Below are 15,620 nucleotides of genomic sequence, written 5' to 3' on the forward strand. Positions count from 1 at the left end.
AGGAACACCATTGAGAAATATTCTGCATATGAGCCCAAGAAGGATCAAAATACTCAGTCTGAAGATGAGGAAGCACAAGCTCCTGCATCTAAAGACTCCAAGCAAAACAGAAATTGGATTCAGGCTATGACAGAACTCAAAAAAGACTTTGAAAATCAAATGAGGGAGTTGGAAGAAAAACTGGGAAAAGAAAGGAGAGAGATGCAGGAAAAACATGAAAATGAAGTCAGCAGCTTAGTCAAGGAAATCCAAAAAAATGCTGAAGAAAATAGCATGCTAAAAAACAGCTTAGGTCAAATGGATAAAACAGTTCAAAAAGTTATTGAGGAGAAGAATGCTTTAAAAAGCAAAATTGGCCAGATGGAAAAAGAGATAAGAAAACTCTCTGAGGAGAACAAATCCTTCAGACAAAGAATAGAATTCAGGGAGATTGATGAATTTACCAGAAATCAGGAATCAATACTTCAAAAAAAATGAAAAATTAGAAGAAAATGTGAAATATCTCATTGAAAAAACAACTGATATGGAAAACAGACTTAGGAAAGATAATTTAAAAATTATTGGAATAGCTGAAAGTCATGATCAGGAAAAGAGCCTTGACATCATTTTTCAAAGAATTACTACAGGAAAATTGCCCTGATATTCTAGAAGCAGAGGGCAAAATAGAAATGGAGAGAATCCACCGATCCCCCCGAGAAAGAGATCCCAAAAATCCAACCCCTAGGAATATTATAGCCAAGTTCCAGAACTCCCAAGTCAAAGAGAAAATATTACAAGCAGCCAGAAGGACACAGTTCAAATATCGTGGAGCTGCAGTCAGGATAACATAGGACTTAGCAGCCCCTACATTGGAAGCTCGTAGGGCTTGGAATATAATATACCAGAAGGCAAAAGAACTTAGAATGCAGCCAAGAATGAACTGCCCAGCAAGGCTGAATGTCTTCTTCCAGGGAAAAAGATGGACTTTCAATGAACCAGGGGAATTTCAAATGTTCCTGTTGGAATGGCCAGAGCTGAACAGAAGGTTTGATCTTCAGATACAGGACTCAGGTGAAGCATGGAGATTGGAGGAGAGGGGGGAAATATGAGGGACTTAATGAGGATGAACTGCATGTATTCCTGCATAGAAAAATGACACTGATAATACTCATATGGACCTTCTCAGTTAATAGAGCAGGTGGAGAGAGCTTTTATAGTTGAAGCACAGGAGAAAGCTGAATTCGAACATAAAATATGGTGTAAAAATGGAGTCAATAGAAAAAAAGGGAAATGTAATGGGAGAAAGAAAAAGGAGAGGGGGAATAGGCCAAGATATTTCATATAATAAGATTTTTTTTTATTACAATGAACTATTGCAATGATATGGAAGGGAGGAGGCAAGGGGGAATGAGGGAACCTTTGCTCTCATCAGAGGTGGCTAGGAGAGGAAACAGCATATATACTCAATGGGGTATAGACATCTGGAGTAAGAAGGAGGGGAGAACAGGGGGAAGGGGTGGGGATGCGAATAAAGGAGGAGAGGATGGACCATGGGGGAAGAGTGGCCAGATATAACACATTTTCTTTTTTTACTTCTTGCAAGGGGCTGGGATTGGAAGGCCTGTCCAGGACCATAGGGCCAGGTGGATTCTGGGCCTAAGGGGTGGTATGGGGGCTCAGGGCTTCTTGGCTCCAGGACCAGGCATCTATCTGCTGCGCCACTCAGCGACCCTACAGCAGAGTCAGAGTGAAAGGAGAGAGAAAATAGAGTACATGGTAGTGGAGAAATAAGAAAGGAGGGAGTTGCGATCAGCAATGGCAACTTGGAAAAATATGGAAGTAACTTTTGTGATGGACTTACCATAAAGAATGTGATCCACCCACGACAGAGTTGTTGGTGTTGGAACAAAGACTGAAGCACATTTTTTATTATTATTTGGGGGAGGGTGCAGGGCAAATGGGGCTGGGTGGCCTGCCTGGAGCAGCATAGCAGGGTGTCTGAGGCCGGATTTGGCCACGGGTGCTCCTGGCTCAAGGGCCAATGCTCTGTCTGCCACCCAGCAACCCCTACTATTATTACTATTTTATTTTATTTTGGGTCTTTTTTTTTTCTTCTTCTTTTTGGTTTTTGCAGGGCGGTGGGGATCAGGTGGCTTGCATGTCACATGGCTGGGTGATTGTTGGGTCTATGGGGCTGGATGTGGGCTCGGATGCTCATGGCTTCCAGGGCTGGTGCTTCGTCCATTGCGCCACCTGGCCATACCTACAATTATTACTATTTTTTTATTTTAATTTTTTTCTCTCCCCTTTACTTTATCGCCCAAACAAGTCTATATTCATGGGGGGAGGGGTATTTTGTTTACTCTTAAACAAGAATATTTTATTAATGTAAAAAAAAAACATTTGTACAAAATGAGAATAAAAAAAGAAAAGAAAAAAACGAAAGATGAGTTAAAAAGAGTTGATGATGGATAGAGCACTGACCTTGGAGTCAGGAGAACCTGAGTTCAAATCCAGCCTCAGACACTTAATAATTGCCTAGTTGTATAACTTTGGGCAAGTCACTTAACCCCATTGTCTTGCAAAAACCAAAAAAAAAAAGAAAGAAAGAAAATGTAGGTTGTTTTAGGGGTATGATGTCTCATTCAGTTTCCTTGTCTGCAGCTGAGTTGCTGACTGGGGCACAGAAAAGAGCAGAGATGCGGAAGCAGATTGAGGAGATGGAGAAAATGCTCAAGGAAATCCAGACAACCCAGCAAGAAAGGCCATGTGATCAGGTTAGCTTTTTAACTATTAGTAACAGCAAGGTGATTCAGAAGTTGAGTTGAAAGGTATGTTAGCATTTTGCCTTTTGGGATTATTATTTTTCACATAGTTACAAATACATTATTGAAAGGGAAAAGCTAAGGGGCATTGAATAAGAAGTGTGAATTAAGATTCCAGTTGAATCCAAATCCATTTTTTTTTTAATTAAAGATGTTATTTATTTTGAGTTTTACAATTTTTCCCCCAATCTTACTTCCCTCCCACCCCCCACAGAAAGCAACTTGTCAGTCTTTATATTGTTTCCATGGTATACATTGATCCAAACTGAGTGTGATGAGAGAGAAATCATATCCTTAAAGAAGAAACATAAAGTATAAGAGATAACAAGATTGGATAATAAAATATCAGTTTGGTTTTTTTTTTTTTTTTCAAAATTAAAGGGCCCTTGAACCTTGTTCAAACTCCACAGTTCTTTCTCTGGATACAGATGGTATTCTCCATTGCAGACAGCCCAGAATTGTCCCTGATTGTTGCACTGATGAAATAAGCTTGTCTATCAAGGTTAATCATATCACCCCCATGCTGCTTTTAGGGTGTACAGTGTTTTTCTGGTTCTGCTCATCTCACTCAGCATCAGTTCATGCAAATCCCTCCAGGCTTCCCTGAATTCCCATCCCTCCTGGTTTTTAATAGAACAGTAGTGTTCCATGACATACATATACCAGTTTGCTAAGCCATTCCCCAATTGAAGAACATTACTTGATCTCCAATTCTTTGCCACCACAAACAGGGCTGCTATGAATATTTTTGTACAAGTGATGTTTTTATCCTTTTTCATCATCTCTTCAGGGTATAGACCCAGTAGTGGTATTGCTGGATCAAAGGGTATGCACATTTTTGTTGCCCTTTGGTTGTAGTTCCAAATTTCTCTCCAGAAAGGTTGGATGAGTTCACAACTTCACCAGCAATGTAATAGTGTTCCAAATTTCCCACAAGCCTTCCAACAATGATCATTATCCTTTCTGGTCATATTGTCCAGTCTGAGAGGTGTGAGGTGGTACCTCAGAGCAGCTTTAATTTATACCAAATCCATTATTGTGATGTTTTATTTTGGCCTACTTTCTGACTGAACTTTATTCACATTCTGGTAAAATGAAGTTTTCTGGAAAAGGTCAGCAATATTCTATGGTATCATTAGGTGAAATTTAATTTTGTAAGCCTTGAAAGTTGTTAATGCTGGAAATAATTGTTCAGGTAGTCTTTTTTTCATGATACTAGAGTAGGGGTTCTTAATCCAGGAATCTATGGAGAAATTTCAGGTAATGGGGAAAATCTTAATTGCATGAAAAATCTTAATTTTTATAATGTTTAACTGGTATGTGTCATTTCCTTCAATTAGGAATATAGGCAGCAAGCCACAGTATTATTAGTAGACTTGTAACTTTGTCACCATTTGAAATCATAGGTATTTTCATGTCACATTACAGTTGTTAAAGATTTCAACACGCATTTATCAAATGACATTTATTAAGCATATTTCCTGTAAAGTTGCCCATAGTAAATATGTAGGCACATAACAAAAAAAAAAGTCAGAAACAATTCCTGCTCTCAAGGAGCTCACATTTTAATGGAAGTCAAAATGCAAATGGCTATGTACACACAAGATATATACCTGGCACATTAGTGGTAATCTGAGAGGGACCAAGAAAGACTTAAAAAATCATAAGAATAGAGATAATGGGGAATAGGTAGTTAAGAAAAAGAAATAAATGGGAATATGGAGTTTTGTGTTTGAGGAATTGCAAGGAAAACAGTTTTTGGATTGAAGAGTGAGTATTCAGAGTACATCAAGTGTAAACAGACTAGAAAGTTAGGAGACTCAAGTTGTAAGGGTGGCCATTATTGGAATCATTTCTGTTTATCATTACTTTGAAATTGCTTTTCTTATACATACAGCTTATCCCTGGTGCCAAATCTTCCTTTCAACTTGTGTTTGTTTAGCCTATGTATTTTATTTTGTGCATTTTAAAATATTTTTCTGAAGAGTCCAGAGATTTCACCTGATTTTAGCAAAAAGGGTCCATGACACACAAAAAAGGTAAAGAACCCCTGCCATATAGCATGTGCATCTACAAAGAAAAAGAGGTAGTAAAATTATAGTTACATGAGAGTGATTACATTTCAGCAAGGTAAACAGCAAATAACTCAGAACCTCTAATTCTTGTCAAGACTGCTTTTTTAGGGGTGGCTAGGTGGCGTAGTGGATAAAGCACTGGCCTTGGAGTCAGGAGTACCTGGGTTCAAATCCGGTCTCAGACACTTAGTAATTACCTAGCTGTGTGGCCTTGGGCAAGCCACTTAACCCCATTTGCCTTGCAAAAACCTTAAGGGAAAAAAAAGACTGCTTTTTTTTAGCAAAACATGAATTTCTAAATATACAGTGTGTATTTTCCTAGAATGTTGTGTCTCATTTATTTTGTTTGTTTCATGTTGACAGCCTGGAGAAAGTATGCCAGCTAGAGAGATCACTGATGAAGGATGTGCTTCTCAACTTCAGGACATACCAGGAGAGGAGGTTCTTTTCAGGTCTGTGTTCATTGAGCTCTTATTTCAGGTAGGACCAATGCTTTATTAATGGAAAGGGGGCCACAGCAGAGCATTTTGAAATATAATTAGCTTGGGATAGCTAGGTGGTGCAGTGGATAGAGCACTGACCTTGGAGTCAGGAGGACCTGAGTTCAAATCCAGCCTCAGACACTTAATAATTGCCTAGCAGGGGGGTGGCTAGGTGGCGCAGTGTATAGAACACTGGCTTTGGAGTCAGGAGTAACTGAGTTCAAATCCAGCCTCAGACACTTAATAATTACCTAGCCGTGTGGCCTTGGGCAAGCCACTTTAACCCCATTGCCTTGCAAAAACTAAAAAAAATAATAATAATAACTGCCTAGCTATGTGACCTTGGATATAAGTCATTTATAACCCCATTGCCTTAAAAAAGTTGACTATATTTATGACTTAAAATCTTGCATTTTTTTCCTAGTACAGGTTAGTTTTTTTTTAATTATTTCAAATTTCTTGAATGTGTGTAAATCTAAGGATAGGTACAGACCTAACTTCTTGTAGGACTTAAGAGTCATGGATTTAGGTTTCATTGCCTTGGAAATTAGATAGACTAAGGAGGAATTCATGTTATATATCTAGGTTTAAACTTAATAAAAATAGTTCTGTTTTAAAGTGTGAATATAATTTTTTTTACAAAGTAAACTTCTTAACAGGGAAACTTCACTAGTAGAAAACACTTGGAAGGAACTATCTTCTAAAGGTAAGTAATATTCAGAGATTTTTTTTTTATTTTTTTAGTTTTTTTAGTTTTTGCAAGGCAATGGGGTTAAGTGGCTTGCCCAAGGCCACACGGCTAGGTAACTATTAAGTCTCTGAGGCTGGATTCGAACTCAGGTACTCCTGACTCCAGGGCTGGTGCTCTATCCACTGCACCACCTAGCCACCTCAATATTCAGAGATTTCTAAAAGAAAATTTTGCTAGTTAGGAGGGAAATACATGTATGGTGATAAATAGTTAACATAGTTTCCTGATTATGATAAAAGGCATGGGAAGAGGAGGCCTCTTATATTGGCTTTATTCCATCTGAAACCTCTAAAGGATTGTATTGATGCTTTAATCTTAAATGGGTTTATATGAGATCATCATTGTGAATTAGTTTTTTTTCCTAGATTTATTGCCCTCAGATTGCAAAATGAAAAGAAGCCCTCTGATCTTGGGGAAAAGTAGTTGAGAAAATGGTTAGAATAATAGTTAGGAGGAAAAAAAACAGCTACTGTTTTCCAAGGACCATACTTCTCATCAATGATCTCTCATGCTTGCCTTGTGTGCTTGCGCTCATTGAGGCTCATTAACTTTGATGACCAAAGCTTGTGCTGCAGGAATTCCTATACTTCTAACCTCATTGTCAACATTTTTAACTGATTGGGAGGGATGAGGGGCAGGGGAAGAAGAGAAGTATCATCATAACAGCTTTTGGATAGAGTACCAGATATAGCAGAGCAGAAGCACATGCTGCCTTCTTGAAGGATTTGGAATCACAGGTTTGTTATAGTATATAGGTGCACCCAAACAAACTTTAATTAACATGTAACTTGAATATTTTTGGTATAAAATAAAGTAAACCTGGTCTAATGGCAAGACAGCTGCTAGAGCCTTCAATGATGTTTAGTAGTCTGGGTCATAGGGTGAAATTTTGGAGTGCTTTACTAGAAAACAGAAAAAAGCCAAGGACATAATCTGACTTGGCTTCTTACTGATTTAAAAACTAGATTTCCTTTCAAATTGTTTTAAGAGAGTACTATAGAAATTCTTTATGAACCATATTCTTTTGGGAATTACTTAAAAAATTATATTTATGTTAAAAATTAGTTTGTGAGGGACAGCTTGGTGGCGCAGTGGATAGAGCACCGGACCTGAAGTCAAGAGGACCTGAGTTCAAATGTGACCTCAGACCCTTAATAGTTACCTAGCCATGTGACCTTGGGCAAGTCACTTAGTCCCATTGCTTTGCAAAAAATAAAAAACAGTTAGTTTCTGATTCTGTCTGTCTTATTCTATAGGTCCTGTCATACCTTTCTCCATTTTTGATGAATCTGTGCCTTCAGAAAACCAGAACATCAGGTTTGGTTTACTTCAGAAATATTCATATTATTATGTGGCTCAATTAGGGGTAACTGTGCCAACTCAGAAAAGAATATACTGAACAGAGATTATGTTTCTCTTAAGTCTTCCTGCAGAGCCTCAACAAGCATTAGGCCAACGAAGAGCCCTTGCTGTTCTAAAATCTTCAGAAGACATCCCAAAAGAAGATCTTCCTCTAGAAGTTTGTGTAAGTAGCAGTATTCTTGAACAAAAATCTCTTACGTTAATAGTGACTAAATTTGAAAATGCATGAGGCAAGATTCATATCACAATATGACCCCCAGGTCAATAAGGCATGAAATGTAAATATATATCATAGAGGATGGATAACATGGTAGAGACCTTAAAAAGATTTGAACTTTTGTCATTTGGAAAAAATTATTAGATTCTTTGGTCCTCTTGAGGGCAGAAGTGGAGCAATGATCAGCTAGGGTAGGGATAAAATGGAGAGGAATCACGGATCAACAGGATTTGAGAATTGGAAGGCGCCTCAGAATTTACCTAGTCCTGTACAAGTAACCCTCTTTGTAAAGACTATTCCATTATGAATGTTCTTCTTGTTAGGAAGCTTTTTATGACATCAAACTTTAATTCCCTTCTTGCCATTTCCATCTATTACATCTAATTTGATTCTTTGGGGCCAAACAGAAGAAGTCTCACCTCTTCTTCACCTGACAGCTCTTCAACTTCTTGAGCATAGCAATCCCATTCCCTGTGAATCTTTTCTTTGAGCTAACTATCCCCAATTCCTTATATGGCATGGACCGAAGGCCCTTTCACCAGCTTTGTTTCCCTCTTCTAGACAGATTCTCTAACTTATCAATGACATTTTAAACTGTGTCACCCAAAACTGTACACAGTACACAATACTCCAGGTGAGGTCAGTCAAGGACAGAGTACAATAGTCCTATCACCTTCCTATTCCTAGAAATTAATGTTAAATTAATTATTAAATTATAAATTAATAACTAATTTAAATTAATACTAATGAAGCTCAAAATCGCATTAAATTTTTTTGGCTGCCACATTATACTGCTTTTCATATTGATTTTGTCCACTAAAATCCTCAGATCTTTATCAGACCAATCAATGTTTACCATATTTCCATTCTGCATTTGTGAAGTACATTTTTTTTGTTGTTGTTATCCAAATCACAAAACCTTACCATTATCACTTTTGAATTTCATCTTATTACATTCAATCTATGCCTCTAGCCTGTCAAGGTGGAATTTTAAGTCTTAGTTTTTTTGATTTTTAAGTTATTTGTGCCAGATTATCTCAACCTTAAATACCTAGTTAATACATAAGAGTCAATTATATCTTCTTAATAATTCCACTCAATTTCCTTTCATTAGATTCTACAACTCCATAATTACACTTCTTTTCCCCTTCTTCCTTTTACCAACTTCCTCTTTTCTTTTGCCCCACCTCAATAATGCATCCTATCAATTTACTGTATCCTCCAGTTGTTCTACTTACCTTTTCTTTCTTAATTTGTCTCATTTTGCTAAATATCTTTCCTTTCTTCATCTTCAGTCTTCTTCAGGTTCTATTCTCTAATCCTCCTAAATCCCACTTAATCTTTAATAAACCTTCTTTCAACTCAGAAATAGAATCTGGACCAGTATCTAGACCTGAAGATTGTTTTCCTCAAATTCTCAAATTCATTTTCTGACTTGCCTGGCTAGACCAATTCTTTTTTAAGTTACTTACCTGATTTATTTCTCATTTTTCAGCTCAAGGAGATTGAATTAGAGTTATGAAGAGATAATATAAAGAACCCCCTAGTAGAAAGAACTTTATAATGAAGAACCATCCAATATTGAGGTTGCAATGTATCAGTCTGCTCTTAGATGTTAAAATTCAAACAGACTAAGTGCCTACCTGGGGAGGAGGAGTATCATAGAAAAGTTTCCTGCATTTGAGTAGGAGATTAAAACTAGATGATCTCTCAAATTCCTTCTAACTTAACAGTATCTTTTTTTCTTTTCATTCCAATGGATTTGGTTCTACATCAAAAGTCTTTCTGACAGTTGTCCAAAAGTGTCTTCAGTGAAGATTTAACGCATTTGCACAGTAAGAGCTTCTCAAATGGATAAAAAAGAAAGTAATTAGATTAGAAATGAATGAGGGGCTAGAAAAATATTAGTAATTTTCTTCTAGATACCTTTGCTGGAGATATATTCAAAAAAGACTATTTTATCCCAAGTTAATTGAGGTGGATAAAACATTGAGGGGATTCTTTTTTCTATTTTTAATATCTTTCTCATAACTTGTACCTGTTTTGGCTTTGATTTTAATATCCATTGACATTTTCCCCACGGATCATATTTAAGTTTATTAAAGTAGTTGCCTAAAAGGTATACACATCTACAAAGATTGTAGATCTTTTCTTTGATACTTTCTTGCTTTAGTAATGTATGGTGTCACTAATAGTTTTTTTTTTGCCTTCCCTCCCAAGACTTCTTTTCCATTTGAACCAAATTTACTATACCAAAAGTACATTACATAGAAGAGGAAGATTTATAGAACCATTAGAAATGATTAGGCTTTGGAGGGATTTGCATGAACTGATACTGAGTGAGATGAGCAGAACCAGAAAAACAATTGTACACCCTAACAGCAACATAGAGGTGATGATCAACCTTGATGGACTTGCTCATCTCATCAGTGCAAAAATCAGGGACAATTTTGGGCTATCTGCAATGGGGAATACCATCTGTATCCAGAGAAAGAATTGTGGAGTTTGAACAAAAACCAAAGACTATTACCTTTAATTAAAATAAAAAAAACTATATCTTATTATGTAGTTTTACTATCTCTTATACTTTATTTTTTTCCTGAAGGATATGGTTTCTCTCTCATCACATTCAACTTAGGTCACTGTATACCATGGAAACAATGTAAAGACTAACAGACTGCCTTCTGTGGGGGGTGAGGGGAGGGAAGCAAGATTAGGGGAAAAATTGTAAAACTCAAAATAAATAAAATCTTTCTTACAAAAAAAAAGAAATGATTAGGCTTACCAGAAAACTTTTCTAAATGAGTAATAATACTTTTCAATGATTTCATTGGTATAAGTAAAAAGATACTTCCCTCCACTGATGCAAAATATCACTTGTCCATGCATTAGTAAATGGTTTTTGTGAATTGTTATGACTAAAATATTTGGTCATTTGATGATGTCTAGCTGAATTTAACTGAACTAAAGTATATTTGCTCTTTTTTTTTTTTTTTACAAGGCCATTACCTTAAGTTAAATGGCTTGGCCAAGGCCACACAGCTAGGAAATTATTAAAGTGTCCGAGGTCAGATTTGAACTCAGGTACTCCTGATTCGATTTGAACTCAGGTACTCCTGACTCCAAGGCCTGTGCTCTATCCACTGCGCCACCTAGAGGCCCCTTATATTTGCATTTTAATGCTAGATTTATATTTATAACCTCTTGACCTAGGTTAAAGCTTGGGTTCTACTAGGTTAACCTTTAAAAACCCAGGGATACTTCTGAATCAAAATAATATGCCTGACCTCAATTTTCCAGTACAAAATAAAATAACTCACATTTATGTAAGTACTTCAAGCTTTACAGTGAGGACCAGTAGGCCAGTCTCTGGGATGCTAATAATAGACTTCTTAAATTATGCTTCTCCCAGGTTTTTTCTAGCTTTAAAAAAATTCATACATTGATTAAAATATCTCTCATAAAAATCTTCTTTGTCAAAATTTTCAGGATGAGTTCATTGGAATTGAGCCCCTGAGTGAAGATGCCATCATCACAGGTTTTAGAAATATGCCTATTTGCCCCAACCCAGAAGACACTTGTGACTTTGTTAGGGCAGCCCGATTTGTATCAACTCCATTTCATGGAAAAATATCACAGAAGCACCCACTATCTACCGATACTGAGAGAATTCTACAGGAAGATTTACTTTTGAAGAGAACTTCCATAAACCAGCAAACTGTTTGTGAGGTTACTTACAACCAAGCTCTTGGCATTAAGAAATTGAGGTAATTGTGGATTATAATATACATGAATCTGCTTTTTCCTTCCTCTCTGTGTATACTTGTCAATTTCCCAAGAATATGGCTTATCTTATAGGTACCAGATATACCTTATTCTGACTTTTTTGTGATTCTAAAGTACATTCAGAATTTGGCTTTAATTTGGTATTTTTATTCGACTGAGTGTGAGATGAAACAGTATGGTATGGAATAACTTTTGAAACATAGAGATTCACTTCTATTTTCACTTTCTATGTTTTCAACCTTTAAATGAACCAGAATTGCTCAAATATTATTATTAAAATGATTTCCCTAAAGTTAGACTTATTTTGTTAAATTTCAAATGCTAGCCATTTAAAGTAGAAAAGTAATGGAAAGGACACTGGATATAATTTAAGTGGTTAAATGATTATTGAATATATGGTATGTATAAGTTTTTCCTGCTGTAACAGAACACTTGTTCTAATTTATATTTACTGTTTGACCTTAGACAAATCACGTAATCTCCCTGGACCTTAGTAGATGGCCTCTGAAGTCCCTTCCAGCTCTTTGTGATCCTATGATCTTGTACTTTGGATCTATAATCTCTCTATTCAACAGGGTGCAGATCTGTCTTATCTACCATATTCTTATCCGTGCTCCCCTCTGCATTCTTCACAGAGGCTATATATTAGACCCCATCCTAGGGGTCTTTCTCTTGATCTCATCATTTCATGGATACCATGTAGAACCCAAGTACCTCCTAACATGACTCACCTAACATCTCTCTTCTGGACTCTCCTTTATACTGCTTCTGAACTGAATTCCTCATAGGTTATATACTCACATCTATCTTGTGCCTCTCCGTTGACCTTTGAGTGAACTGCAATTTTAATACTATGGAAAAATAGGATTCTGTGGCTTGTTTGTATAGAGCACAAGTGTAAGAATGCTAATGTTAAAAAAGTGAACCTTTGTTCAAAGGAAAGTTTGGGATCATTAAAAACAATGTGCAGTTTCTTAAATGCAATCAGTCCCTTTCTCATCTTACTCAGTTTCAGGCCTAGCCTTTCAACATATCTGTTGAAGATACAGATATAGAGTTATATATCTTCCTGACTCTGCTCTGAGTCTAGCTCCCTAATCTACCAAACGAGACTGTCTCCTCTGTGAGAGTTTATGAACAAATTTATATTCTAAACTTAATGCTGCTCTTTAGTTGCAGTATCTTTTAATTTGATGAGACTGTCAAATGTGCATTAACTAATGGATTCTAGATTCTTTTTTCTCCTTTTTCTCCTATTTATATCTCTACACTTAGGAAATGGTGGTGAAAATGTTGGTAATTGCTCTTTTAATTAATTTCTCATTTTGTTGAAAGTTTGTTTGAGTAAGTCAGTTTGGCATTACCTCAGTTATATGCCATATTTTTATTCTTCTGATTTGATACTGATTTTGATCTGTGCTCTAAGAAGTCTGATTGAGTCCTACAATGATATATGGTTGTTTCTTCTCAGAATATAATTAGTTTCATTTTGAGATGTTGTTCAGGGTTTACTATATTTAGCATTTCCCAACTGTTTTCTTGAATGTTCTTTGTTCTATGCTAGTAGGATCTAAGGCTTTTTTAGTCATACTTCATTTGGTCCCTCTCCTTTCTCAGTAAAGGAAATTGTATATTTTGGGGCTTCACATCTTAAAGGAAAATTTGTATAATATATTTTTCCTTTCATTTATTCAATAAACATTGATTAACCATAAAGCAGGAAAAACAAAAGAAAGGGGCCCTGGAAAACAGCTTCTCTTGTCAACTGTCTTCATTTAGCATTATCTATCTTTTCTTCCAGTAATTTCTACCTCTAGATGCACACATACTTTATGTCTTACCTAGCTCTGACTGTTTGAAGGTCACTAGCCCTACTCTTGCCTTTATAATTGGAAAATTCAACATATATTTTATTGACCCACTGGGATTCTTGGATCCCTAGTTCACTGATCTCAACTGCTCTGACACATTTTTCACTCTGTCTCAGATTTCATACCTTAGAGCTCACCATTATCCATAATTGTCACCTCTGTGATCATGACCTCTATGACTATACATTTTGAATTCCTTTCTCTCCTGTCCTGATTTCTCATTCTCCCTAAACCTGTTGTTCCTACTCACCAAGGTCTCGATCCCTCCATCTTTCTCTTAGATTATTTTATAGCCTTAATTGGAGGAAGGCATGTAGCTGAACAAATACTTGTTTTATTAAATAATGGATGCTGTTTGAGCAATATTGAAGACTAACAAGGTTCAACTATTATCTTTATCCACTGATTTAGTGAAGTGGGTAGTGTTATGGGATATAAAGAAAATTCAATTTTAAAAACCTTTATTTGCATATTCCACTTTTTCTTTGGTCTAACTCCTCCTGGGTATGCTTTTAAATGACTATACATTCTAATGACTTGAGTAATTGTTGAGAGTTAAATACTAGTGAGTAATCTTCAGATGGTTGGAGAGTTTGAATGCTGCATTAGTATAGAGTAAGACTTAAGTTTCATTTAATTAATGAAACACTTCTGGGGTAGCCAGAGATTGACTTGTTTATATTTATTCTTTAGAGAGTCAGAGAAATTAAGAAAATCTGAGGCAAGAGGAAGAACTAGAGAAGTAGGCAACAGATTTCCTTGGTGGTCTTGGGAGCTTACAGCAAAGTTAAACTTAAAATTCAACATTTAGACTTCATATGTAAATAGACTGAAGAGGAACTCAGCTTAATATGGTGGAATGAGTGGGACTAGAATAGCCCAGTTCTCCTATGAGTATTCCAACAAGGAGTTAAGAAAAGACTGAGAAAATTATAAAGAAATCTAAGAAAAAAGCAAGGGCATTTTACCAGGCCACATTTGCCCAGAGAGACAACCAGTGTCTTGAATACTAGGAAAGGTGTTCAGAGAGAAAAGACCAGCTAAGAACAGGGAGCATGGTATCCTTCTAGCCTAAAAACTAGGGGCAAGTTAGGGAAACCAGAAGCTGTAGTCAGAGGCAGTCAGACAGAAGCCTATACCAGGCAGGGGTTTGATAAATGCTGAGGATTCAGCATTGGTATGAAGCATTTCCTCATCTTATTTTCCTCTATACCAGTAACAGGCGGGGGGGGGGGGGTGGCACTACTTTTGTTTTTGGAATAGGAGTTCCCTAAAGTCCCTAAAGGTAATATTACCAAAATAGGAGTCAGAAAGGGGAAACAGGAATCAAAAGTGAGCTGTGTCCGAGTCTTTGGGAAATCAGATTTTATTCATTCACCATTTATTAAATTCCTAATTAAAGGATTTTGGGGAGATAAGATGGTGAGAGTGCCTAGACTGGAATCTGAAGCTAAGGCATGGGTGCTTGGAGATAAAGTGGACTCAGTATGGCAAAGACAGCCACACAAGGAGGAGATAGTAAGTTGTAGACATAGAAAAAAGGGTGACAGGTCTTATTTTGGGAGAAAGGATAATCCAAACTGGCTTGAACATAAGAGTAGACAGAGGAGGAGTATGACTGAAAAAAGTAGGAATGGAAACAGATTGTGGAGGACTATGAATGTTGGGCCATAGTTTATACTTTCCTTAAGATCATGTATTTAAAGTATATAGAAATTCATCACCCAAGTTTTAAAATTATCTTGCCTCCATACCTGTGAGGTATTTTTAACTTTTTTTTTGCATGACTGTATTATTACTATTCTTACTTGCCCCTCAGATTTTATTTATAAAACCTTATCTGCTTCCTCCCCTTCCCTTCCCCACCCTCATCCCCAGCAAAACCTCCCCTTATTACAAAAAATATAATCAAACAATATAAATCTACACATTAGCCCTCTATGAAAATGTGTATTTAATTCTATTCCTTTTAATGCATTACCTTTCAGTAAATGAGTAGCATGCTTCACCATACTCCCCTGGAATGGCCTTCACATTTATCAGAGGGCTTATTTTGTCTTTGAGTTGTTTCTTCTAACAATGTTTAGTCACTGCACATATTGTTTTTCTGATTCTATTTGCTTCACATTGCATTATTTTTATATAAGTTCTTCCAATGTTATCCAAATCTGTCCATTTTGTCATTTAATATGGTGTAGTAATATTCTATTATACCTGTACACTGTTTTTTTATTTGACCATTTTCCAGTTAATGGGTTCTCTTTACTTCTCA

At 36.4% G+C, this 15,620-nt stretch overlaps 1 protein-coding gene across 2 annotated transcripts in view; it reads left to right on the forward strand.

The window, feature by feature from the left end:
* Positions 1–15,620, forward strand: part of BUB1B (BUB1 mitotic checkpoint serine/threonine kinase B) — a 62,811-nt gene that overhangs the window by 26,271 nt on the left and 20,920 nt on the right. For both annotated transcript variants that reach the window (XM_074235091.1, XM_074235092.1), the window contains exons 10-15: positions 2,644–2,756; positions 5,243–5,331; positions 6,021–6,067; positions 7,369–7,429; positions 7,535–7,637; positions 11,181–11,458. In XM_074235091.1, coding sequence (XP_074091192.1) covers positions 2,644–2,756; positions 5,243–5,331; positions 6,021–6,067; positions 7,369–7,429; positions 7,535–7,637; positions 11,181–11,458 — 691 coding nt within the window. The remainder of the gene's footprint in view (positions 1–2,643; positions 2,757–5,242; positions 5,332–6,020; positions 6,068–7,368; positions 7,430–7,534; positions 7,638–11,180; positions 11,459–15,620) is intronic.

This window comes from Macrotis lagotis, chromosome 4 (genome assembly GCF_037893015.1).
Source record: "Macrotis lagotis isolate mMagLag1 chromosome 4, bilby.v1.9.chrom.fasta, whole genome shotgun sequence".
NCBI classification, from domain to species: domain Eukaryota; kingdom Metazoa; phylum Chordata; class Mammalia; order Peramelemorphia; family Peramelidae; genus Macrotis; species Macrotis lagotis.